The 20,424-nt window shown below is 37.5% G+C and overlaps 1 protein-coding gene across 1 annotated transcript in view; it reads right to left on the reverse strand.

Annotated features, from left to right (window-relative positions):
* The window catches only part of NMT2 (N-myristoyltransferase 2), a 37,197-nt gene that overhangs the window by 8,065 nt on the left and 8,708 nt on the right, over window positions 1-20,424 (reverse strand). The window contains exons 2-10 of the mRNA XM_056483093.1: window positions 19,835-19,970; window positions 14,446-14,590; window positions 8,808-8,926; window positions 8,619-8,710; window positions 8,396-8,512; window positions 7,684-7,854; window positions 6,425-6,533; window positions 2,938-3,108; window positions 424-591 (exon numbers count right to left, since the gene is read on the reverse strand). Of these exons, the coding sequence (XP_056339068.1) occupies window positions 424-591; window positions 2,938-3,108; window positions 6,425-6,533; window positions 7,684-7,854; window positions 8,396-8,512; window positions 8,619-8,710; window positions 8,808-8,926; window positions 14,446-14,590; window positions 19,835-19,970 (1,228 nt within the window). The remainder of the gene's footprint in view (window positions 1-423; window positions 592-2,937; window positions 3,109-6,424; window positions 6,534-7,683; window positions 7,855-8,395; window positions 8,513-8,618; window positions 8,711-8,807; window positions 8,927-14,445; window positions 14,591-19,834; window positions 19,971-20,424) is intronic.

Raw genomic sequence — 20,424 nt, forward strand, 5'->3', positions numbered from 1 at the left:
AAATTATAAATAAATTTCTACATTTTTTTAGGAATAAAAAAAAAAATTAAAAATCAAAATGCAAAATTTGATAGCACTTATTAATTAATTTCCAAGTGAAATTATTTTAGTGATACTTTTCATTCTTCTGATACTTTGCAACTGTGGTCATCAGTGTACTCTTGGGTGTTTCCACAGTTCAAACTATTGCAAATACTTTATGCATTTGTCATTCCCCAGCACCACTCAAAGTAAAAAAGAAAAGCAAGGATATTACTTCATATTTTGATATATAAATTGTATATGTCTCATCAACTGCACTCTGTGCTGCCAAGAGTAAAACTGAATACACTGGCATGGATAAGTTACTCCAGTTCTTACCTTGCCACTACTCCTAAGAATACTTTTGTGAATGAATCAGAAAAAATCCAACCTACAACTTACCAATTTAGCTATAATGAGTGCATCATTCATTAAGTCCAAGAGGGGAGTCTCTGTATGAATATTGTAAAAGGAATAGGCAGCTTTGAGGCTTTTATGAACAGGATGATGCATCACTGTTGAAGGTAATGTGTAGAAACTGAGGAAGTCTGTTAAAATACCATTTGAACCCTATAAAAAAACAAAATAAAACAAAAAAGTCCATTAATAAGTAATCATTTACTGGTTAGACTAATGTGACAGTTCTACAGAAAGTAATAAATGCAGCAAGGTTTGTGCACTGTAAGTACTATGGCATAACAGCTAGTCTTAGCTAATATTTGAGGAAACATTTAGATTTTTCTAGTCTATTACACCACTAACATTTTGACAAAAATGTCAAAGCAGTTGTTTGCTATAGACAAAACTAGCAAAGCACACTTCCACTGAAAATATTGAAGCTTTTTTCTGACCGAACTAATTTTTAATAAAATATTTTTAAAATATTATGGATATTTTAAAAAATCTGATGACATTCACATTAAAGAATAATTTTCTCATCTTCCTAAAAATAGAGAAAAAAATATACTGTGTTGGTATATAAAGCATATTTAAATATTAATCAACAAGCACAAGCTACTTGTTGGAAAACAGTGCTAAATCACACTGAAATTCTAATAAAACCAGTAGTCATCAAAAAAGGTGTTTATACAGAATCTAAAGTATACCAAATAAATCTTCTTAATTTCACACATCTAAGGAAGTTGGACCATCTTCAAGAGTGTGGATTAGTAGGAAATAATTATTACATGGTTTATGAAGGGTTACTACTAACAGGCTGGACACAAAAAACTCTCCAGAGTATCTCCAAGAAAATAAGGCAAAGGAGACACACAAATACTTCTTCTTGCTTTATTTTTGAATAACTAGTAACCACTAATTAGAGTTCAATGAAGGACTTCACGTGGATCCTTAAATTAATAGTACTTCTACAGTAAAAAGTAAAACAGTTGAACATACCACATGCAAAAAAGCTTTTGTCTTAGAGCAGGTACAGATTCTGTAGTAGAGTAATACTAACTACAAGGAACAGAAAAGTTATTGAGTCACTCACTAAATTCAGCAAGGATGATGAAAATATTAACTCATAAATTATACAGATTATTGTAAGGTTTTAGATCTGCACATTACAAAGATGAATTAGAAGTCTGACAGTAGCTTCTCCAGGTTACACAGGTCTTAAAAAGACTTTAAGCACTAACAAATCTACATTTTGTATAGTAAAAAACTAGTTCAAGAGACAGCATAAAACAAGTAAGTGAAGACTGTGCTGTTCAGTTAACATGGCACTGTAAATGTCACATTCATGCTGATCCTGGTGCTTGTGAACTCTCCTGAAGATTTCAACTCACAAGCAAGCCAAAACCCAACTGAGGGAGCAAGGCAAAGAGCAGAAAGAGTGGAGAAAGAACATGGGACCATAAATTAGACCAAGGAAAAGTCCAATGAGCACTAGACCCACTACAAAGAAAGCAGAAAGCTAAGCCTGGACAATCAAAACTGATGGACAGGACCACTCATCTCCAGCAGCTCTGGGCTTCCTAATTCAACTGAGGCTCCTGCACAAATTCAGGTTACAGTGTGGGAACACTGAGCTTCACAACCTAGTGCTTCTATGAGAAGGTTTAGGGATGTTAGTGCTGATCCTTTTTAAATAATGTTATCACTTTAAGCAAAGTAATACACTGTCTAAATATGCTTTCTACAACTGATTTTGTACGGACTCAAAGGGAAGGGTGAATCTTTCCACTAGCTTTAGTGCACCTATTCCAAACATATCTGGGAGATTTCCAATCCAAATGCTAATCTATTCCTGCACTCCTTATTTTGAGAGAAGCATTATGACCAGCTCCTTAGAGGGTGGGGGTGGTAGAAGTATATATATATATTATATATGCAAATTTATACACATATATACACACACATTCTTTTACTGGAAAAAAACACACTTTACAGAAGCAAACCATCAAAAAACGTAATTGTCCCAGCAGGTGCCTCTAAAATTAGGTTTTTTTAAAAAGAATTCTGCAATGGTGTATGGCAAAAATGTGTACACTTGGGAGAATGATAGTCAATTCAAACCAAATTCTTATCTGTCATGACATAATTTTTCCTTTTTTCTAGAAAATGAGGTTTGAAGACCACTGCTTAGGATCATGTCATAACTCTGTAAAAAGAATTAAGAAATGCAGGTGGAGAAGTTGATTTTAAAATATGTAGGGTTCTTGTCAAGATAGTGATATTTTGATATTTTGGAATTCTTCTTTAAGATATTCTATTATAATAGTACTACCGTTTATCAAAGCCAAACTTATTCTTAACAATGTAATAGAAAGAACAAAGCTTCTGCTCATGGTATCAAATTCTACCTATAACACACATATTTCATACTGCCTGCATTTCAAAAACTTTATGCTGATAGGAACTACTGTCAGTGGCACTCCCACACACATTCATATACATTAGTTCATATTTTACCTCCACCACGTAAGTGTCAATAATATGATCCCGAGGCAGGAACCAGTGGGCCACCTCTTCTTCATCCATCACAGGAGCAAGATTAAACTGTTTCAAGTAAGTATTGATTAATTCCTGTACTGCTTTCGTATCTTTTTGTTCCATTGGTCTCAAACCTGAAGTCTTTGTGGCCTTAGTATAAAAAAAGAAAAATAAATGTTAAGACGTTGAAAGGAAAACTGCAAACACAGCAAAGGCTAAAAGTAGGTTGCAGAGTCACTTCACTTGCTATAATGCATTCATTATTAGCCTACTTTATCCCAGCCACCTAATTCATTATGCTATTTTACAAACGGCTTTCAATCAGAATTCCCTCTCTTCTAATTACTGAGGCAGTCTGGGCCACTTCAATCTTTTTATTTCATTATTGAAACAGCTTCATTTCTCCAGAGAAAAACATAACTGCCTACACTTTGTGAATTTAATGTTTTTTATTTTTTTTTTTAGGTCAATCTATTTTTTATCTCCTTCTAAACTACCTGGGGCCCAGACACAGAAACAAAACAAAGAAACTTGCAAATCAGAAGTTATCTCAAGACAAGAACACATGCAATTCAAACTTACGGAAATTACAGTCAAGCTATACATCAATGTCAGCTGATAAAGTTTAATTAGAAATTATTTAACGGAAAAGATTCTACCTATTTTTAGCCCTTGTAAACTTCCTTGCTAACAACCTCCTACACAAGCACAACTGCTATTCTGTTAACAAGAAAGCTTCTTGTAACTTACAGCTGCCTGAAATTAAAAAGCTATTTTAACAAATAAAGTCATTTTTCTAACTTTAAACATCAGAAAAGGAAAAAAAACTACTTTCTAGTATTAAGCAATTACTATTTAAACAAGTGAAAGTGATTGAAGTTTTCTTCCCATCTTTTGCTAGCCTTCCTGGATATTTCCTTTTGTGGAGGCTAATGCTTGCTCTCTTCAGTGCCCATTTATCCTGCCTCATCTGTCTGAACTACATACTTGGGCACGTACCACATTAATCATAGCAAAGTCGATTGCAAGAGCAGCCAGGTAGAGACTTGATTACTGGAAGCCTGAAATTAGTGTAGCTGATTATGCTTTGCCCAAAAGGCATTATTCTGGGGGAGGTGTTTATTCACGCACTGTGGGAGTCAGCAGTCAGATGAGAAATCAAGGCACATTTCGCCACAGCTCTAGCCTGTGTATTACATTTCAGTGTCCCTGCTTTTCTAGGCAGCCTGGGACTATGGTTTGACTCCACAACAACACATGATCTATATTTTTAAATGCCCTTATTCCAGAAGGCATATAGGTTAGTCAAGACACTTGACATACAGGAAGGATGGAGAAAAAGTAGCTGGGCTGGAAGATCTTTTTCTCCCCAGTAATGCTTAGAACGGCCACCAGTAAGCGACTATTTGTAATCCCAGGGGTGAGGGAAAGTGTACAGAACCGTGTTAAAATTTGTTTCTCTGCTGGACTGGGCCTGTAATCATGTGACTGCCCAGTGTCAGGATCTCAGCTGGTCAGGAAAAGACAACAGAGACAAACATACTCCTGTCCTGACTCTAAACACAGACAAATTTTACTTCTTCCAGAAAACTCCTTGCTCAAGAGATTAAACACTTAGGAAAAAACAACCACTTTTATTTTTTGTGTCTATAGGTACATGCACAGCCTTTAGAGAGGGTGATATTTATTAATTACAGTATTTATTACACCTGAAAACCTTTTTAATTCAGGTTGTTCAAATGATTAGGAATGATTAATTCTCTTAAAGGGAGATGAGCTCCTATTGGCAATGATATTCCAAGGACACTAAGAAAAGAGGTTAAAATGCAAGAAACTGTGTTTGGTGCTGAGGGACAGGATAGCATGGCCTGAATGGACAAATTTGCTTGACAGTAGTGTTTATAACATCCTGAAACTGAGGAAAAAGAGCCTCAACAGCACTTAATTCCCTTCTCAGGAAAAAAAAAAAAAAAGGCCTCCAAGTAAACTCGAAGCACAAGACTTAAAGAGAAAACATCAGAACAGAGATTAAGTCTTTATTTTACCCTGAGAAGCTCCCAAATCCAACCTAAAAATAACAAAAATCCTGAGATATATGGACTCCTACATCGCTTAGTTTTAAAAGCTGATTTTGAAAGCAACTGTTTTCTATTTGCACTTCTATGTACAGTATATGTTTGCCTTAGCTATATTTTATGCATGAGATATGATATATTACTTATAATTTTCCATAATTCACTTCTCTGTTGAAACTGGGTTTTATGACAAAGGAAAATGATTAGGATACAATTGCTATTTCTAATTATTCTCTGTAGTTACACCTCTGGTACTACAAGTAAGATCCTTATTCTTTAAACTATTCACTTCCTGAGTTGTTTCCATAAGCAATATTCCTAGAGCTGCCACCAAAATCTACACTTGAAATTGTATATTGCACTCTTCAGACTGCTAAAAATGTCTTCAAGATTTGATGGAAGCTATATTTAGCTGTCCAAGATTAAAACCCAATTAATTTGGTTATTAATTCTTAAGCTCTGCAAACTGCTGCCCTGCACGCAAGGGAGAAGCTGCATGTGCAGGCACAGGTGGCAGCAGGCAGAGCAGGAAACGAGGCTCTCAGACGACAGCAGGAGTACAGATCAAGGCATGGCATGTGCTTTATTCCAAGGGTTGCTCAGCCTACTGCTCAAATATCTGAGCACTAAGAGAATCAAGTTAAATATAGCAACAGACACAATTCTCCAAAATCGGATAAATCATTAGAAAATACTGTCAGTGAGGAAAAAAAGTGTTGTTTTTAACCATAAAAAGGTTTTTTTTTTTTAAATAGAGGTTTACTGATAAGGTACAAGGGATATTCTGCAATCCCTTCAAAAACAGTAACAAAAATACTTTTACTTACCCTAGCTAAGCCAGAACATTTGTTTTTTACTAGACCATGCAAACTAACAGTGCACAACATATTCAAGTGGCTTTTACTGAGCCTGCTCAATGCAGAACAACACTCTCTGACAGTACGGAAAAAAAAAAGAATTAGAGTGGAACCAACAATATGAATGCATTCAGCCAAGTTGCTGATGGACTTCTCTGAGAATTTTAAGACATGAACTGTTGCTTTTCTGTTCCAGTAATCTCTTATCAGATTAAACATACCGAGAATAGTCTTATGCATCTTCAACTCATTCCCACATGTTTGTGAAGTCAAGCTTTCTGGGCTTTTTTTTCCTTTGTTTAAGGATTTTAGGTCAAAATTTGTATTTTCTCCATAGAGATCCAGATTTCCAGCAATAGTCTCTTCTGTTTAGTATAGCCCTTAAGGTCTTTTTCATCAACCAGAGATTATTTTTTTCTAATGTCCTGCACGCACTGCCTTTACACAGAAAAGCCTGTGCTGTCAGAGACAGATGGAAGGTTATTTTGGGCCTCACAATAACTGTGGGGATTCTCTAGAAGTCATACTGCTTACATCAGGAAGTCTGTAGAGCTTCATTGTTCTTTGTAGAGTCATGTTTCTACTCAAATGTGAAAATTTCACTTCCACCAATTTTCTGGGATTTAGTGATCGATGCCAATACCTGGAAATACAACCAAATAATTAATTTAAATAGTATTTTAAGTGTCAGCGTCACTTGCAGCCATTGCCCTGCTTTCTTGCTTCCTCCTTTTCAACTCTCCAAATTTGTTTCTAAGCAAGCCTGTACTAAGTCTATAATAAGCCTGATTAACAAAAAAAAATTAAGGAGAAGCTATATCCAAGTAATAGGTTTTAAACAATCCTGCTATCACAGTATATTCAATCTAAGTGAATGCTTTTTGATACAGAATGAATAAGCAAAGGGCTAAACATTTTAGCATTTGTCACAGCCCTGAAAAACATATATACACAGTAACATTTATTTTCTTGTGCAGACAGCACCCTCTGCTCATGTCTAAGCATTTTTTTTTGAAGGAGCTCTGCCTTTCCTGAGAGGTCATTGTGCAACAGAGCATCTCTGGTTATTCTAACACAGCACAGTTTTTTTTCCTTCCCATCATTCCTTATAGAAACACAGGATCTTTGGTATTGATAGGTACAAATCAATTTCAAATCAAAAGGTACTCTGTCCTCCAGAAGTCTAAACAGCCAGACTAGAAGTGCAGGAACTGAATTTTTCTAAGTAGAAACAAAATCCATTCCAAGGAAATTAAATTATATTTGACCATTACTCTTCCCACATGGTAGTGTTCCTGTATTTATCAAATGCCAATGAAGTTCTCCTTTCTCCAGGAAAGATGAAAGTATTTCAAAAAAGCAAATCATACAATTACCAGAAATGCTCTGCCATCTCTGGCAAGCAACCAGGTTACACAGGAAAGTGTCCCAGCAGGGACACAGACCTCTAGAGACACAGGTATACAATGTTGTCTTTGCTAGCACGGCTGCCACCAGAAGGTCAACAGAAACATCTGCTCGTCTATTTAAAGCATGCTAAACAAACCAAAAGTTAAATTTTAGTCTGAGAAGCTGTTTTATTCGAGGCACTGGGAGGGAAGGGGGGAAAAAAAACCCCAATACCAAAAAAAACAACACTGACGAACACTCAGGCCTTCAGGTTAGTCAAGGCCACAACATTTAATACCTTTGAATTTTATGCTTTTGCTGTTTTTAGACAACTAAAAAATTTAAATTTTCTTTAAAATAACTGTTATAGGAACCAATATTATTAAGAACATCACCTAGGTTACCTGCAAGTGGCCACAGGTTTGGGAAGTACCACTCCAGCAGTGTAAACAGCCTGAAAAATTCCTTCCAAGTTTACTCTTCTGGTTATCTCCCGAATCAGTACAGGTGCCACCCGTTTAGATCTCAGTTTCTTATGGACACACAGAAAATTGATTTCTACCATTTTCTTCACACTAAAAAGGCATTAAGAAGTGGAAAAATTAGAGTTACACATTGCATGTTTCCATTTTTATAATTACAGTTTTCCATACTGTGACAGAAGAATTTAAAGCAAAATAAACTTGCCTGTGACAAAGTACATCTGCAACAAACACTAATCTATGACACTGTGAGTGCAATGACAAATTGTGCAATATGGAAGCTATTTCTGAGGGACAGTCCTTTACCAGAGCTCTATCAAGACTTAACTGATTGCTTTACTTTAGATGCAGTATAGCATCCAAGCAATGCTATGTGGTATCACAATGCTTTATGTTGGTCTGTGTATGAAGACTTGGCCAAGTTCAGCTGATCAACTATAAATGCTTTTCAGCAGGGTCAGAAAACTGTATGGCATTATCTCTATCATCCATTACTAAGAAAATTCCTTAAATAAATACTGGTGCTCTTCACCTCGTTCTCTCTTTTTAAGTTCTGTACAGCAATGGATACCAGTTTAAGGTTTGTGTTGTGGCATTATTCTTTTACAAATACAAAAGTACTGGTGCATTTTACCTGTCATAAATACGAATATTTGCAGGGATGGCACTTATGAATCCTACCAGTTTTTTGTTTGAAGACACTCTAACTCCACAGTGCCATTGCGGTAACCAGCCTGGAGGACGTAATGCCCTAGAATTGATGACAGAAATAATTACAAATTACTGCCTAAGAAGATGTAATAAAAACACCTTTCATTGCACTCCAGCCAGAACAGAATGTGGAAATTGCTACTCACCACAGAAGAAATTCAGGTGAATAATCAAACCTAAACATATTATCATCATCTTCTACGTAATTCTCATTTAATAGTGTGTATAACTCCTTCAGCTGAAAACACACACAAAAAATTCCAAAGACTTATCCACATATCAATCAGAAAAAAACTTGAATTATTTTAGATACATATAAAAATTGTTCTACTTACAACTTCAGCATTGCTAAGATCCAATGTATCCCACATAAAACCTTGTGGCAAAGAATATGGCTCTAGGCGGACATTGTCCTTATCTGGTTCAATTGCACCATGTGAAGTTATAACTTCATCTTTTGAGGGAGAAGGGATAAAAAAACAAACAAAAAATGGTTACACTACTAGCTTTCCTGACAGCTCTCTAAACTGCATTTAATTTGCGTCATATATTTCCTCATAATTACGTGAATGGAACAAGCAGCTTTTAAAAATGCTGAAAAAATTAGTATTATTAGTTTACACTACTTCTCATAGACCATATTCAGACTAGTGACTGTCTCATCATAATATTTTTAGATATGCACAGACCATTCTATCTCAACTGATACCCTGCATTTCATAACACAAGAGACAACACACACACACACAGAGCATTTAGTCAGCCATGAGACCCACAGCCTCATCATGAGAACATGTACTCACTGCTAACAAGCTATGGCTCAGATCCTGTTTACCACTGACTTGAACAGACCTGAACTCAACAGGATTACTCAGGAACAGTGACATAGCAAAGCCAGGGCATTTAAGAGATACTGGTGGTATGTGAAACGTGTTCCTAAAATCCTACTTGAAGGCATGATTTCTTCTCCGTTACTTTACAGCTCCAGTCCTCAGTATACACTTATAAACTGCAGCTGTTCCCCTTCTAAGGAGCAGCACCTACTAATTCATAGAATTTAAATTGGAAAAGACCTTTAAGATCAGTCCAATCACAAACCTTACTCTGCCAAGCCCACCACTAAATCATGGTCCTAGGCATTATATCTATGTATCTTTTCGATACCTCCAGGGATGGTGACCCCCCTACTTCTCTGGGAAGCCTCTTCCAATTCTCAACCATCCTTCAGTGAACAGATTTCTCCTAGCATCCCATCTAAATCTCCCCTGGCACAGTCCTCTTGAGGCCATTTCTCCTTGTCTTCTCACTAGCTAGCTGTGAGAAGAGGCTGACTCCCACCAGGTCACAATCTCATTTAAAGTAGTTGTAGAGAGTGATAAGGTCTCCCCTGAGCCTCCTTTTCTCCAGGCTAAACAATCCCAGCTCCTTCAGCCACTCCTCATCAGACCTGTGTTCCAGATCTTTTACCAGGTTTGCTGCTGTACTCTGGACTCAGTCCAGCACCTCAATGTCTTTCTTGCAGCATTGTCCTTTAAGTGAGATTACACTGTAAGGGCTTTTGACCTTCTGATTTTCTTCCTGCATAACCTCAGCATCCTTGTGATCCTCATGAGTAGCCTGCCTCTCCTTCAACAGCCATAAATTCTCATTTTCTTCCTGAATCCCTCCCCCATACTTGGGCCTACTCTATGATCTCAGGAGTTCCCAGTAAGCCTTGACCAAACCAGTTGGTAAACTGTTAAACAGTAAAGGAGGGAGTGACACTGACTGTATCGGGATCATTTGCCTGAACAAGGTGAGGAACAAGGGATAATCAGTTATTCCCTAACAATCAGCTATTCCCCGACAGCCTTCAACATCATTTACCTGAACTTTAGCCCAAGTAAAATGCCATCATTGTTACTGGATGGGATTTTTCAGATTTTTTTTTTTTCAAAAAGCAGTTACCACTGTGGGTTATGGCCATGATGGAAACTTACTGACAACTAAAACAAATTATCTTGCAATACTATGAAGAATGGTGGTAAGTGAGGCCCTTTACAGTGCCCTGGACTGCAGTGAGCTGCACCAGCTCCTCCCTCTGAGAGGGATATCTCTCGGAGCTTGCAAACCCTCAAGTCTGTGATACTCTAAAGACTTGCTGAGGACAAGGCTTACACCCACACCCTCCACTCCTGAAGGCTCAACCCTTGCCTGCAGAGAAATGCAAGGGACTCAATGTGTGTCACTGGGCTCACAGGGAATTTTTGACAGGCACCTTTGAACACAGAAGCATGTAACAACTCTGTGTGCGTGCATGTGAGCTGAGTATAGCAGCAATGCTGTTATCTAGAATCTATAATTAAGTCACTCTTACAATTGTAGTAAATCCTATTGAATCACTTCATAAATGTTGAATTAATGATTAAGTACTGCTAAACTCTTTTGTACTCTTATATTTTTGCACCTGTATCCTTGGCACCCTGACTCTCCTGCATCCCCACTTTCCAGGTAAATAATTCTAAATTGCTGCTAATTCCGTTTTGCTATGTGTTCTTCATCTATGTAGTAAGTAATAGAGAGAACCTTGCAATCAAACTCTCACTTTCCACAAACATGCATGAAAACCTGCTTATTGCCATTATCTTTGATGGAGATTCTTTAGGTGGCCCAAACCACTCATTCACAACAGTTTGAGCCGAAATTCTGCCACACTGGTCTCCCTCCCTATTAGCTCATCCTCATGGGGACAGACTATTCTTGCATCTTTAAGTTTTGTTTCTGAAACCACTTCCAGTCCTCCCTCTTTGCCTTTCAGGACTGTCTCCCAAGGGACTTTCAATCAGTTTCCTAAACGGATCGAAGTCTGTTGGAATGTGTAGAGCAGAGGCCTCTCTAAGTCTTGCAGAGAGAGATCAGAATGCAGGGATTGAATTAAAACCTTTAGAGAAATTAAAGTATATTAGGCCACACAGACACATGAAATAGAAATAATGTAAGCTTTACTTTTAAGTAAGTAGAAATATTAAGTCACACAGGTATGAAGTAGAAGGTATGAAGTAGAAGTGTAAGTTTAAGTTTTAAGTAAGTAAAAATATACTTTATGTGCCTTAAAAGAGCAAAAGCCTTTGAATCTAGTTAGTGTAAAGTGTAAGCCTCGGTAAAAGTTCAGAAACTGAGCCCCAGACATAATGAAAATATAGTAAGAATACTGTTTACATTTTAAGACAGAACAGATAGAACCATTTGTGAGAACAGACAGAGATATATGCACAAGTTATATGTAAGGATTAAGACCACTTTTGTACTACAGAACTAGAATTCTATTAAGTTTAGAAGAAATGTTTTAAGTTCGTGTTTTTAGCTCATTGAGCAAATAACAAATAAAATCCATGCATTGGGGTGAGAGCTCTCTGCCTTGCTCCTTCACCACCATCACCACTGCCCGGAAGAAAAAAGGATCAGCTGCAGTTTCTGCTCAGGACTTTACACTAGAGAGCTGCTGCTGCTTCTATTCAGGACTCTATGCTAAATAGCTCCTGCACAGACTTCCACATTTTGGACTCTTGCTTTTGAGACTGATGTGCTTCTTTGATAAACAGCCTTATAGCAACCAACAACTGCTCTTACTTCTTTGAAGACCTAAGCCCACAAAAGTCTCAACAGAAGTCATCCCTCCAGTTCTGCTGACGCCCTCCTTACTTCTCTGAAATCAAAAATTCTATCATTTTATGATGACTTGGCCCAAGATGGTCTCCAACCAGGACATCACCCGCAAGTCCTTACTTTTCACAAACAACAGGTCCAGCAGAGCACCTTCGTAGCTGGCTCACTCACCAACTTTGTCAGGAAGTTCTCTTCCCCACACTCCAGAAACCTCCTAGAATGTCTCCCCTCAGCTGTTCTGTATTTCCAGAAGACACCTGATACAATGAAGTCCCTATGAGAAAAATGGCTAGCAATGGTGAGACTTCTGCCAGATGTTTAAAGAAATGTTTAAAGAACATTTCATCTGCCTCTTCATCCTGGCTGGGAGGTCCAGAACTGACTCACACCATGGTATCTGCCCTGTTGGCCTTCCCCCTGATTCTTACCTGTAAACACTCAAATGTATTGTCAGCACCATCAAATTAGACAGTCAAATGTTCTTTTAGTATGAATTTTTCCAAATGATGCACAATCCTGACTAATAGTTATGGCCTGCCATCCAGTTTGGAAGGTCAAAATTATCAGCACCTTTGGGCAAACTCTGAAAAGTCACAATAGCCCAAATATTACTGCCACTACATGGCAGGTTTGGCATAACTAAAGGACCTATTGCTAATAATTTTAACTTGAAGGCCAGAGGATTCCGAAGCAAATTTAATGCAAAGATCCCTACAACACCTTCTTGAATTGACAAATTGTTTTTTCTACCTAAACACATAAAGCATACCAAGTAGTGATGACTTCCCAATCTGTTCATTCAGCAAAGAAAAGCCCAAAAAAATCTGTGGGATTAAGAAAAAATTCATAGATACTTTTGGATAAAACCTCACTGACCAAATTCAATGAAACATACTTCTACTGAACAACACTAACAAATCATTTTCTGAGCCACTGTATGGGCCTTTTTAGACTGTCAAGTGACAGACTTTCCCCTGTAAGTGCTTTAAGATACATTGATTAGCCTGAACTGAGCTCCTGGCACTACTGCACAGACACCTGAACTACCTCTGGAAAAGCTTGATTATGGCCAGAGCTTTTTTGATTTATGCTTCAACTTATTTTGGCTAGGGTCTTCCTCACTTAGGCTAGATTGCTGGTAACAGTGACTACCATTACTTTATGCAGATATTTGGACACTGTTTGTACAGAGAAAGGCAATGGCAGGTCAGTTCAATCCAGTCCAGGGGAAAATATTGCATCCAGGGACTCTCTATTTGTCTCTATTGTATCTGAACTTCCCTATCCAAGGAAAGCCAGGAAGGAATGAGATTGCTGCAGATTAAGCTATAGCCATGGGTTAATGTGAAATGCTGCCTGTGGAGAGAGAGTGAGCAGAATGCTCCTGTGCTTTAGACTCTACCTTATTTCTCCTTATTCTATACCAGTCTCCAGTGCAATGAAGAGAAACTTGCAGGGCAGAGCAGCACCAGCTACTGTGCTGAGAATGTTTTACTTGTGGGGCCCCCAAATGTGTTCACACTGAAAAGCTGTAACTGCTTAACCTGAAGATTATGAAAGCAGAAAAAGAAGGTTCAGAAAGCAATGCAGAAAACAAGACAGTCAGCAACTACCTTCTCCAACTAGAAGCTTTACTAACTCTCTTATCAGGGATTAGATCAGTATAAAAAAATAATTTATCAAAGTCATTACAAATTTAAAGGCAAGGAGAGATCACCTCATCATCTCACTTGGAATCAAGAACAGAGAACAGAATCTGAGAAAGTATGTCCTCAAGGTAGTGTACATTGTGGAGAACATGAACACACAGCAGAGAAAGAGTCTGTGTATCAGTGCCATTATCCACTTGAAGCTGTATGAAAACAGTGCAACCTATGGCAGAAGAGTCATTACTTCTGTGATAGCAAATCAATCTATTGAAAAAAGATTTTAAGGGAATATAAATAAATATACAAAACAAATAATAATAAAAAGTTAATGTTTATTCTTTGCTACCACTTGAGAGTTCTTACTTCTCCTAAAGTGGAAAAGGCTTCTATGTTCTATTGTTCAAGGTTTCAGACCTAAAATACACAAAAGAATGCTATTTCAATGCCATTTTTACAGAGGACATCAGAATGAGATTTTTAACACTGTTCTTGCATATTACCTGTGAGGAAGACAAGCACTTTCCTGGAAAACATCAATAATTCCACATAAACTACACAAAAGACTAAGGATCCACACACAGTCCAACTTTATACCCATTTTAGAAAATATGCCACAGAGCTGGCACATTTCTTCAGTGATCATAAGACAGATCTTTCACACAGATCCAGTTACACTTACTAAGTTTAGGTACAGGTTGTGTATCCCAGAACTGGTATTTACGTTTGGTAGCCTCATCAATATTCTTTGCTGGGCCTTGGCATGCAGAGAGCAGCTCCATTGCTCTCTGGATGTCTTGAAGCTTCTGCATTGGAATGGCTGGATTCTGCACACACAGACAAGCAGAACAGGAAGTTTATTGAGTACATTTACTTTGTGATTAGTTGTACAAACATGTTAATTTCTTTTACTGTTACCTATTCTTATGGGTACTCTTCTCATCATGGATAGTTTAGGTACAACATTTGTAGACAGGAGGGTGGAAAAAAGGTGGGCAACAGGCAAGCAACTTCACAAAACAGTTGCCAGTAGCACTTGCGTTTAACCAAGAAACATCAACATTTTAAACACAAATACAGCAGCATTAAGGCAGGATACTATATCACAACAATAAATGCTTCTTATATTCCCTGTTCCCCTGGTAAAACACAATAAAATATCATAAAAAGTATCAGTTTAGGTATTTAACAATAAAGGCACCATTGGTACACATGGAGTTGTTTGAAGTTGTACTTTACACATACAATATAAAATAATATTTAAATTCTAACCTTAGTTATATTGCCTTGTATTTGCCTGCAATTATTAAAGCAGATAATACCTTTCTGCATCATACATGTAGAAGTTAACCACCTTGCTAATATCAACTGTGCCAACACTGACAACTAAAGAAAATTTTAACTGAAGCAGACAAACATAAATTCAACTCACTTTCTCCTAAAAAGTTGAAAAATCTTTTTAGAAAAGTTATTTTAAAAACATAAACCAAAGTATTTCTAAATTGAGCTATTAAAGCCTCACTTTTGATCACTCTGAGTAAATCTAATAGGAATGGGAATTTTTCCTGCAAAGGACAGTATAGAGGAATAATGGTAAGAGGCCTCTAAATTTTTTGCCCTCTCTTTTTAAATCTGTTTGTTTTGTTATCTTCCTAGTGGTAAGTCCTGTTCTGAGGCATACCAACAGCATGCTTGTGCTCAGGTTTCCTTAGACTGTAGTGCAATAAGGCATCTGAAACAACAGTCTCAAATGTACTGGAAAATTTTAAGCAATTCTGCACAGCGATTTCAAGCCAGACTGTTTTTTTTTTTTTGTTTTTTTGTTTTTTTACTGAATAGCAACGGACTATTTCCATATTTCTCCTCTTTCTAGGATTCATTTGTTGGAAAATCACCATAAAATAAATGTAATAATGATGGTAAAGCTTAATTTGGGTGATCAGCCTCTAGTATCCTCAACCACAAAAGGAGCTAAACTTTGTGTCTGGAGCTCAAGCAGCCCATCATTTACTATTAATAATAAACACTTTTGTTATCTAAATTAGTGAAACAAAATACCTAATGTTTAAGTATTGCAAATTTCACCTGTAAGTGTGCCTTAAATACCTCCAACTAAGTAATTGTGAATTAATATGTGTACACACTTTGGAGCAACACTGTTGCAACCTAAAGCTTATCTTATTTCTAGATCAGGATAACAGAAACATAAATTACTAATGTCAGTAGATAAATTCTGAAATCTCATCAGAATATCATGAAATCATACATAAATGCTGACACACTGTAATTTATTCTGTATATTTATTTAAAGTCTATAATATGTCTTCAACATTAAAAAAGCAGAAAATCTAAAAAAAAAAAAGTTCCTAAGAAAGATCTTACTAGCCTAATAGTAAGTAAGAAGTTAATGTTCAGATACTAAATAGACCATAGGGACATCAGGAGGAAACCCCTTTCATTTCAAAACATTCAGAGATCAGCCTGACTTTCAGTCAGTTTACTTTCAACACTTTTTGTTTTCCTTTAATAGAAAGCAAGGAAAACCTACACAGAACTTCACACGAATTAGAAAAACAAAAACCAGCTCTTTTGCTTAATTTCAGTTTAGGGCAAGTGTCTCTTCACAGCACAAAATGGCTCTGTCATGCAACAGGGCTGAGGTACAAAATGCTGGTTTTGCCTCAATTTTATTGATGACCTCATGCCTTTGATGTACCTGTGCACTGTAGCAGTCTGAGAGAAAGTTAGGGACTGTTGAGCAAACTAATCACGCACAGGTCCCTGAAAACAGACCAAATGCATGTAAGGATGCTAAGGGAGCTGGCTGATGTTAGTGCAACTGACATCTATTGAGTTTAAAATAGCAATTGGTGGAAGTTTCCTATATATGGATAAAGGAAATGTCACACCCGTTTTCAAGAATGCTAGGGGGAGAACTCAGGGATCAATACTGTTTAATGAAACGGATTTGACAGAGTACTTTCTCTACAAGTGCACAGATGATACCTAGAAGAAGAATTTCTAAAATTGTTGATACGCTAAACCACAGAGCAGTTATTCAAAGCTACTTTGACAAGCTGGAAACAGAAACTTAATCAAGTTTGACAAAGGCAAATGCAAAGTCCTCCATCTGGGATAGAAAAAGCTCATGCAAAGGCAGAGGCCAGCATGGATTGACTAGAAAGCAGCTTGCAGAAAAGTACTTGGAGGTCCAGGTGGGCAGAGGGCTGGACATGAGCCAGCAGATTGTTGGCCAGCAAAGGACAGCTGCATACTAGGTAGTACCAGTATGACTGGCCAGGAAGCCCTCCCCTTTATCTGGCACCCCTGAGGTCACACCTCACAGTTTGGGGTTCTCGAAGGAGAGCACTGACAGAGTGCTGTGAGTTCTCTGAAGGGCACCAAGATAAATGGGGGACTGAAGCACATCACACACAAGAAGATGATGAAAGACCTTGGTTTGTTTGGCCTTAAGAAGAGAAGGTTGAGGGAGTAGGGAAATCTTATTACTGCCTAATGGAAGGGTATAAAGAAAGCTGAGCTGAATCTTTTCAGAGGAACACAGTGATAGGACAAGAAACAAAGGAGACAAGTTGCAAAACAGAAAAATCCATTTAGATACAAGGAATTACTAATTTTTTTTAACCAAAAAATGTAGTCAAACACTGGAATAAGTTATGCACAAAGATCATGGTGTCTCCATCCCTGGGGACCCAACAACCTGATCTAGGCCTGAGCAACCTGATCTAGCTGGACCTGCTCTAAGCAGCAGGTTGGTCAAAAATCTCTCAGATGTCCCTTCCAATCTATTATTCTGTAACTAGGTTGTGTAGACCACTTGTGACTACAACAATGACTGGTAAGATTGCAGATATGACAAGTTTTCTTTGTGTCAGCGTGGACAGCCTATAACACTACAACTTGTAATAGAGAGAGATGGCAGTGAAGTGTCCTCAAGGTAACTGCAAGCATACAATGCTAACAATTATTTACTGCTATGATTACACTCACACCAGTGGTCAAAACATCTACTATCACTACTGTGATATAAAAGGAAGGTGGAAGCCAAGGAGACTCACTGTTCTGCTTTACTCATCTTCAGACTAATAAACCTGTTTACAAACTCACATGACCACAAAATCCTTCTTCAAAACCATTTTCAATGTGTTCAGGAGCCCCACTGGGTTCTACCTGATGATCTACCTGATTCTTTTAGAGGTAAGGTGTATAATTCTCCTCTAAAATATAATCCTTTCAACCAAGAGCAAGCAAATGTTAAAAGCCCATTTTCTGTAATAAATTTCACATAGCACAAGAATACAAAATCTAAATATTACTTGAGTAGCAGACAAAATAAATATACTTTTCCATACTGATCCAGACCAGCAGTCTAAGATGCTTTCAAAAAATCTAAAACAGAATGGTTGTCTAAGACAGGCCTGCAACACAGCAGAGAACGCAAATAACCCTCCCGGCAATGTTGCTGCATTTGTGACTAGAGAAAAGGGAAAGCCTTAAAAGAAGAGTAAAGTGGTTTAGCTGCCTAGAGTTTGAAAGAAAGACCTTATATAAGAACTTTTTCTTTATGCCAAAAAAATAGAAAATTTTGTAACACTGCTAAGGAGCTGACTAAACTTGTGTCAGCAAAACAATCATGAGCCATGCCACTCTAAGTACACAACTTAGAACAAGGATAGGCTTCCACATGTGTACAACACATCACATCAGAGAAACGGTGTGCAAGGCTGCAAGGTGCAGGACTAAAATCTTGCACACAAAAGCAGAAACACCATGAAGTAGCTTCTGTTTAATGCAATTAGAGGCAACATATGCAACAATAAGTTTGGTCAGCAGAAAGTCAAGGAACTCATGGGATACTATAGCAATTAATTACGCCTTTATGTTAATACGAAAATTTACTTCACGCCAGTTATAAGAGTGTGAAATTACTTGTGTATCATTTGCAGTCTTCCTGTATTACTGGTTCATGATGTGTTTTACAGAAAAGCAGTATCGAAACATGTGGCAAAGAAGTATTTAAAATCTCTCTACATATTATGAAGTGTCCCCTGTGGCCAAATGTGTGCATTCAAAGCAATCAGGGTAACACCAAGAAAATCTAGAGGGACAACACAAAAATCTACCACTATGCTAATCAGCCAGAACACAATCTTTTTCCCCTAAAATTAGTTGGCAACCCCAACTTGACAAATCTTACAGGACGAAGATTACATCGCATGAAGTTGGTACAATGGTGTAAAATTCTCCACAATAATCAAATAAAGCAAATATAACTACCTCAATATGCTCAACGATCCACAAACTTTGTTAGTTTTACAAACTTTAGTTCTTGGACTCAGATTTCTCTTGGGATAAAAGCTGTATGCTAAAAAGCCACTACATCATGTTATTCACTGCTCATTCAGAACATGATAGACAAAAGCACACAGACAATGCTATTTTATCAGAAAGTCCACAAGGACTGTACATTCCCTCAAGCAATTTTCCATTCTTAATTATAGTGGAGGCCTTTCTGACAGCAAAAATTTTCTTCAGTCTGTATCTCCATTTTTGAGATTACTGAATTTTGTATACCCAATACATGCTGCTCGCTTGCCCTAAAGAGACTCTGGTTAGCACAACAGGCCCACTTTCCCACCTGCTGCTGCTGCTGAGAGAGCTTCATGCTACACAAGTGACCAAAACTGCATTAAGCCAAGTTAGATGGAGGCTAAAAACTAAAGGCAATTCATCAAATACAAAATCTCTTTGAAAGCATTACCATTGCAGATTATGATTCTGTGCAATGAAGCTGTCACTAGCCTGAGTTCTAACAACTCAAAGAGAAAGACAAAACATCTCCTCTGCCTTTCTCACAGAACCACCACTGTGGTGACCACAACTCTGAAAACACCAGGTCTTGGCTTGCTTCCCTCTGCTCAGGACAGGAACGATTTGCTTAATTTTCACACACTAAGGCAGGACTACCAGGTCACTTTTACAACAAGCGACACGCAAATTAAAATTAAATTAGAAAGTAAGCACAAATTAAAACAGAACCAGGCTCTTACTTTTGAAGGTTGTTGTATTTTAATCTCCTGGGAGTCAGATGCAGAATCTGATTTGGTGCCTCCAGAATTTGGTTTCTCCTTTTTTCTCTTCTGCTTCTTTTTCTTCTTCTTCGCTCCCAAATCCCCTCCAGGACTTCTGCCAGAGATTCAAAGAAAGTGCAATGAGAAAAATCAATACCACCGAGCCTCAAATTTAAAATAAATTAAATATGGAAAATTCAGCATTTTGACATGAAAAATCTAACAGCAGTTTGAATGTAAAGAAAAGGCAGCAGAAAGAAAGGAAGGAAGAGGAGAACTGAGAGCATTGATAAAAAACTTCCTGCAAGTGCTGTCTCATTTGTTTTATATTCTGACACCAGCACAACCAGGCATTTTGACATACTTATGTCAAATTGTAACACTATATAGAAACCAGTGCTCATCTCCAATCTATTACCCAGCACCAACACAAAATTACCAAATTCAACAGCTTGGAGGAACACAAGAAGTAAGGGAACTGAGGAAAGTAACCTCCTTGGCAACTCAGTAACTATTAGTGCCCCAATACTTTTTCTCCTTCATGCTCAGCCACCAGACACATCCCAATT

The sequence above is a fragment of the Oenanthe melanoleuca genome, chromosome 2, assembly GCF_029582105.1.
Source record: "Oenanthe melanoleuca isolate GR-GAL-2019-014 chromosome 2, OMel1.0, whole genome shotgun sequence".
Taxonomy (NCBI): Eukaryota; Metazoa; Chordata; class Aves; order Passeriformes; family Muscicapidae; genus Oenanthe; species Oenanthe melanoleuca.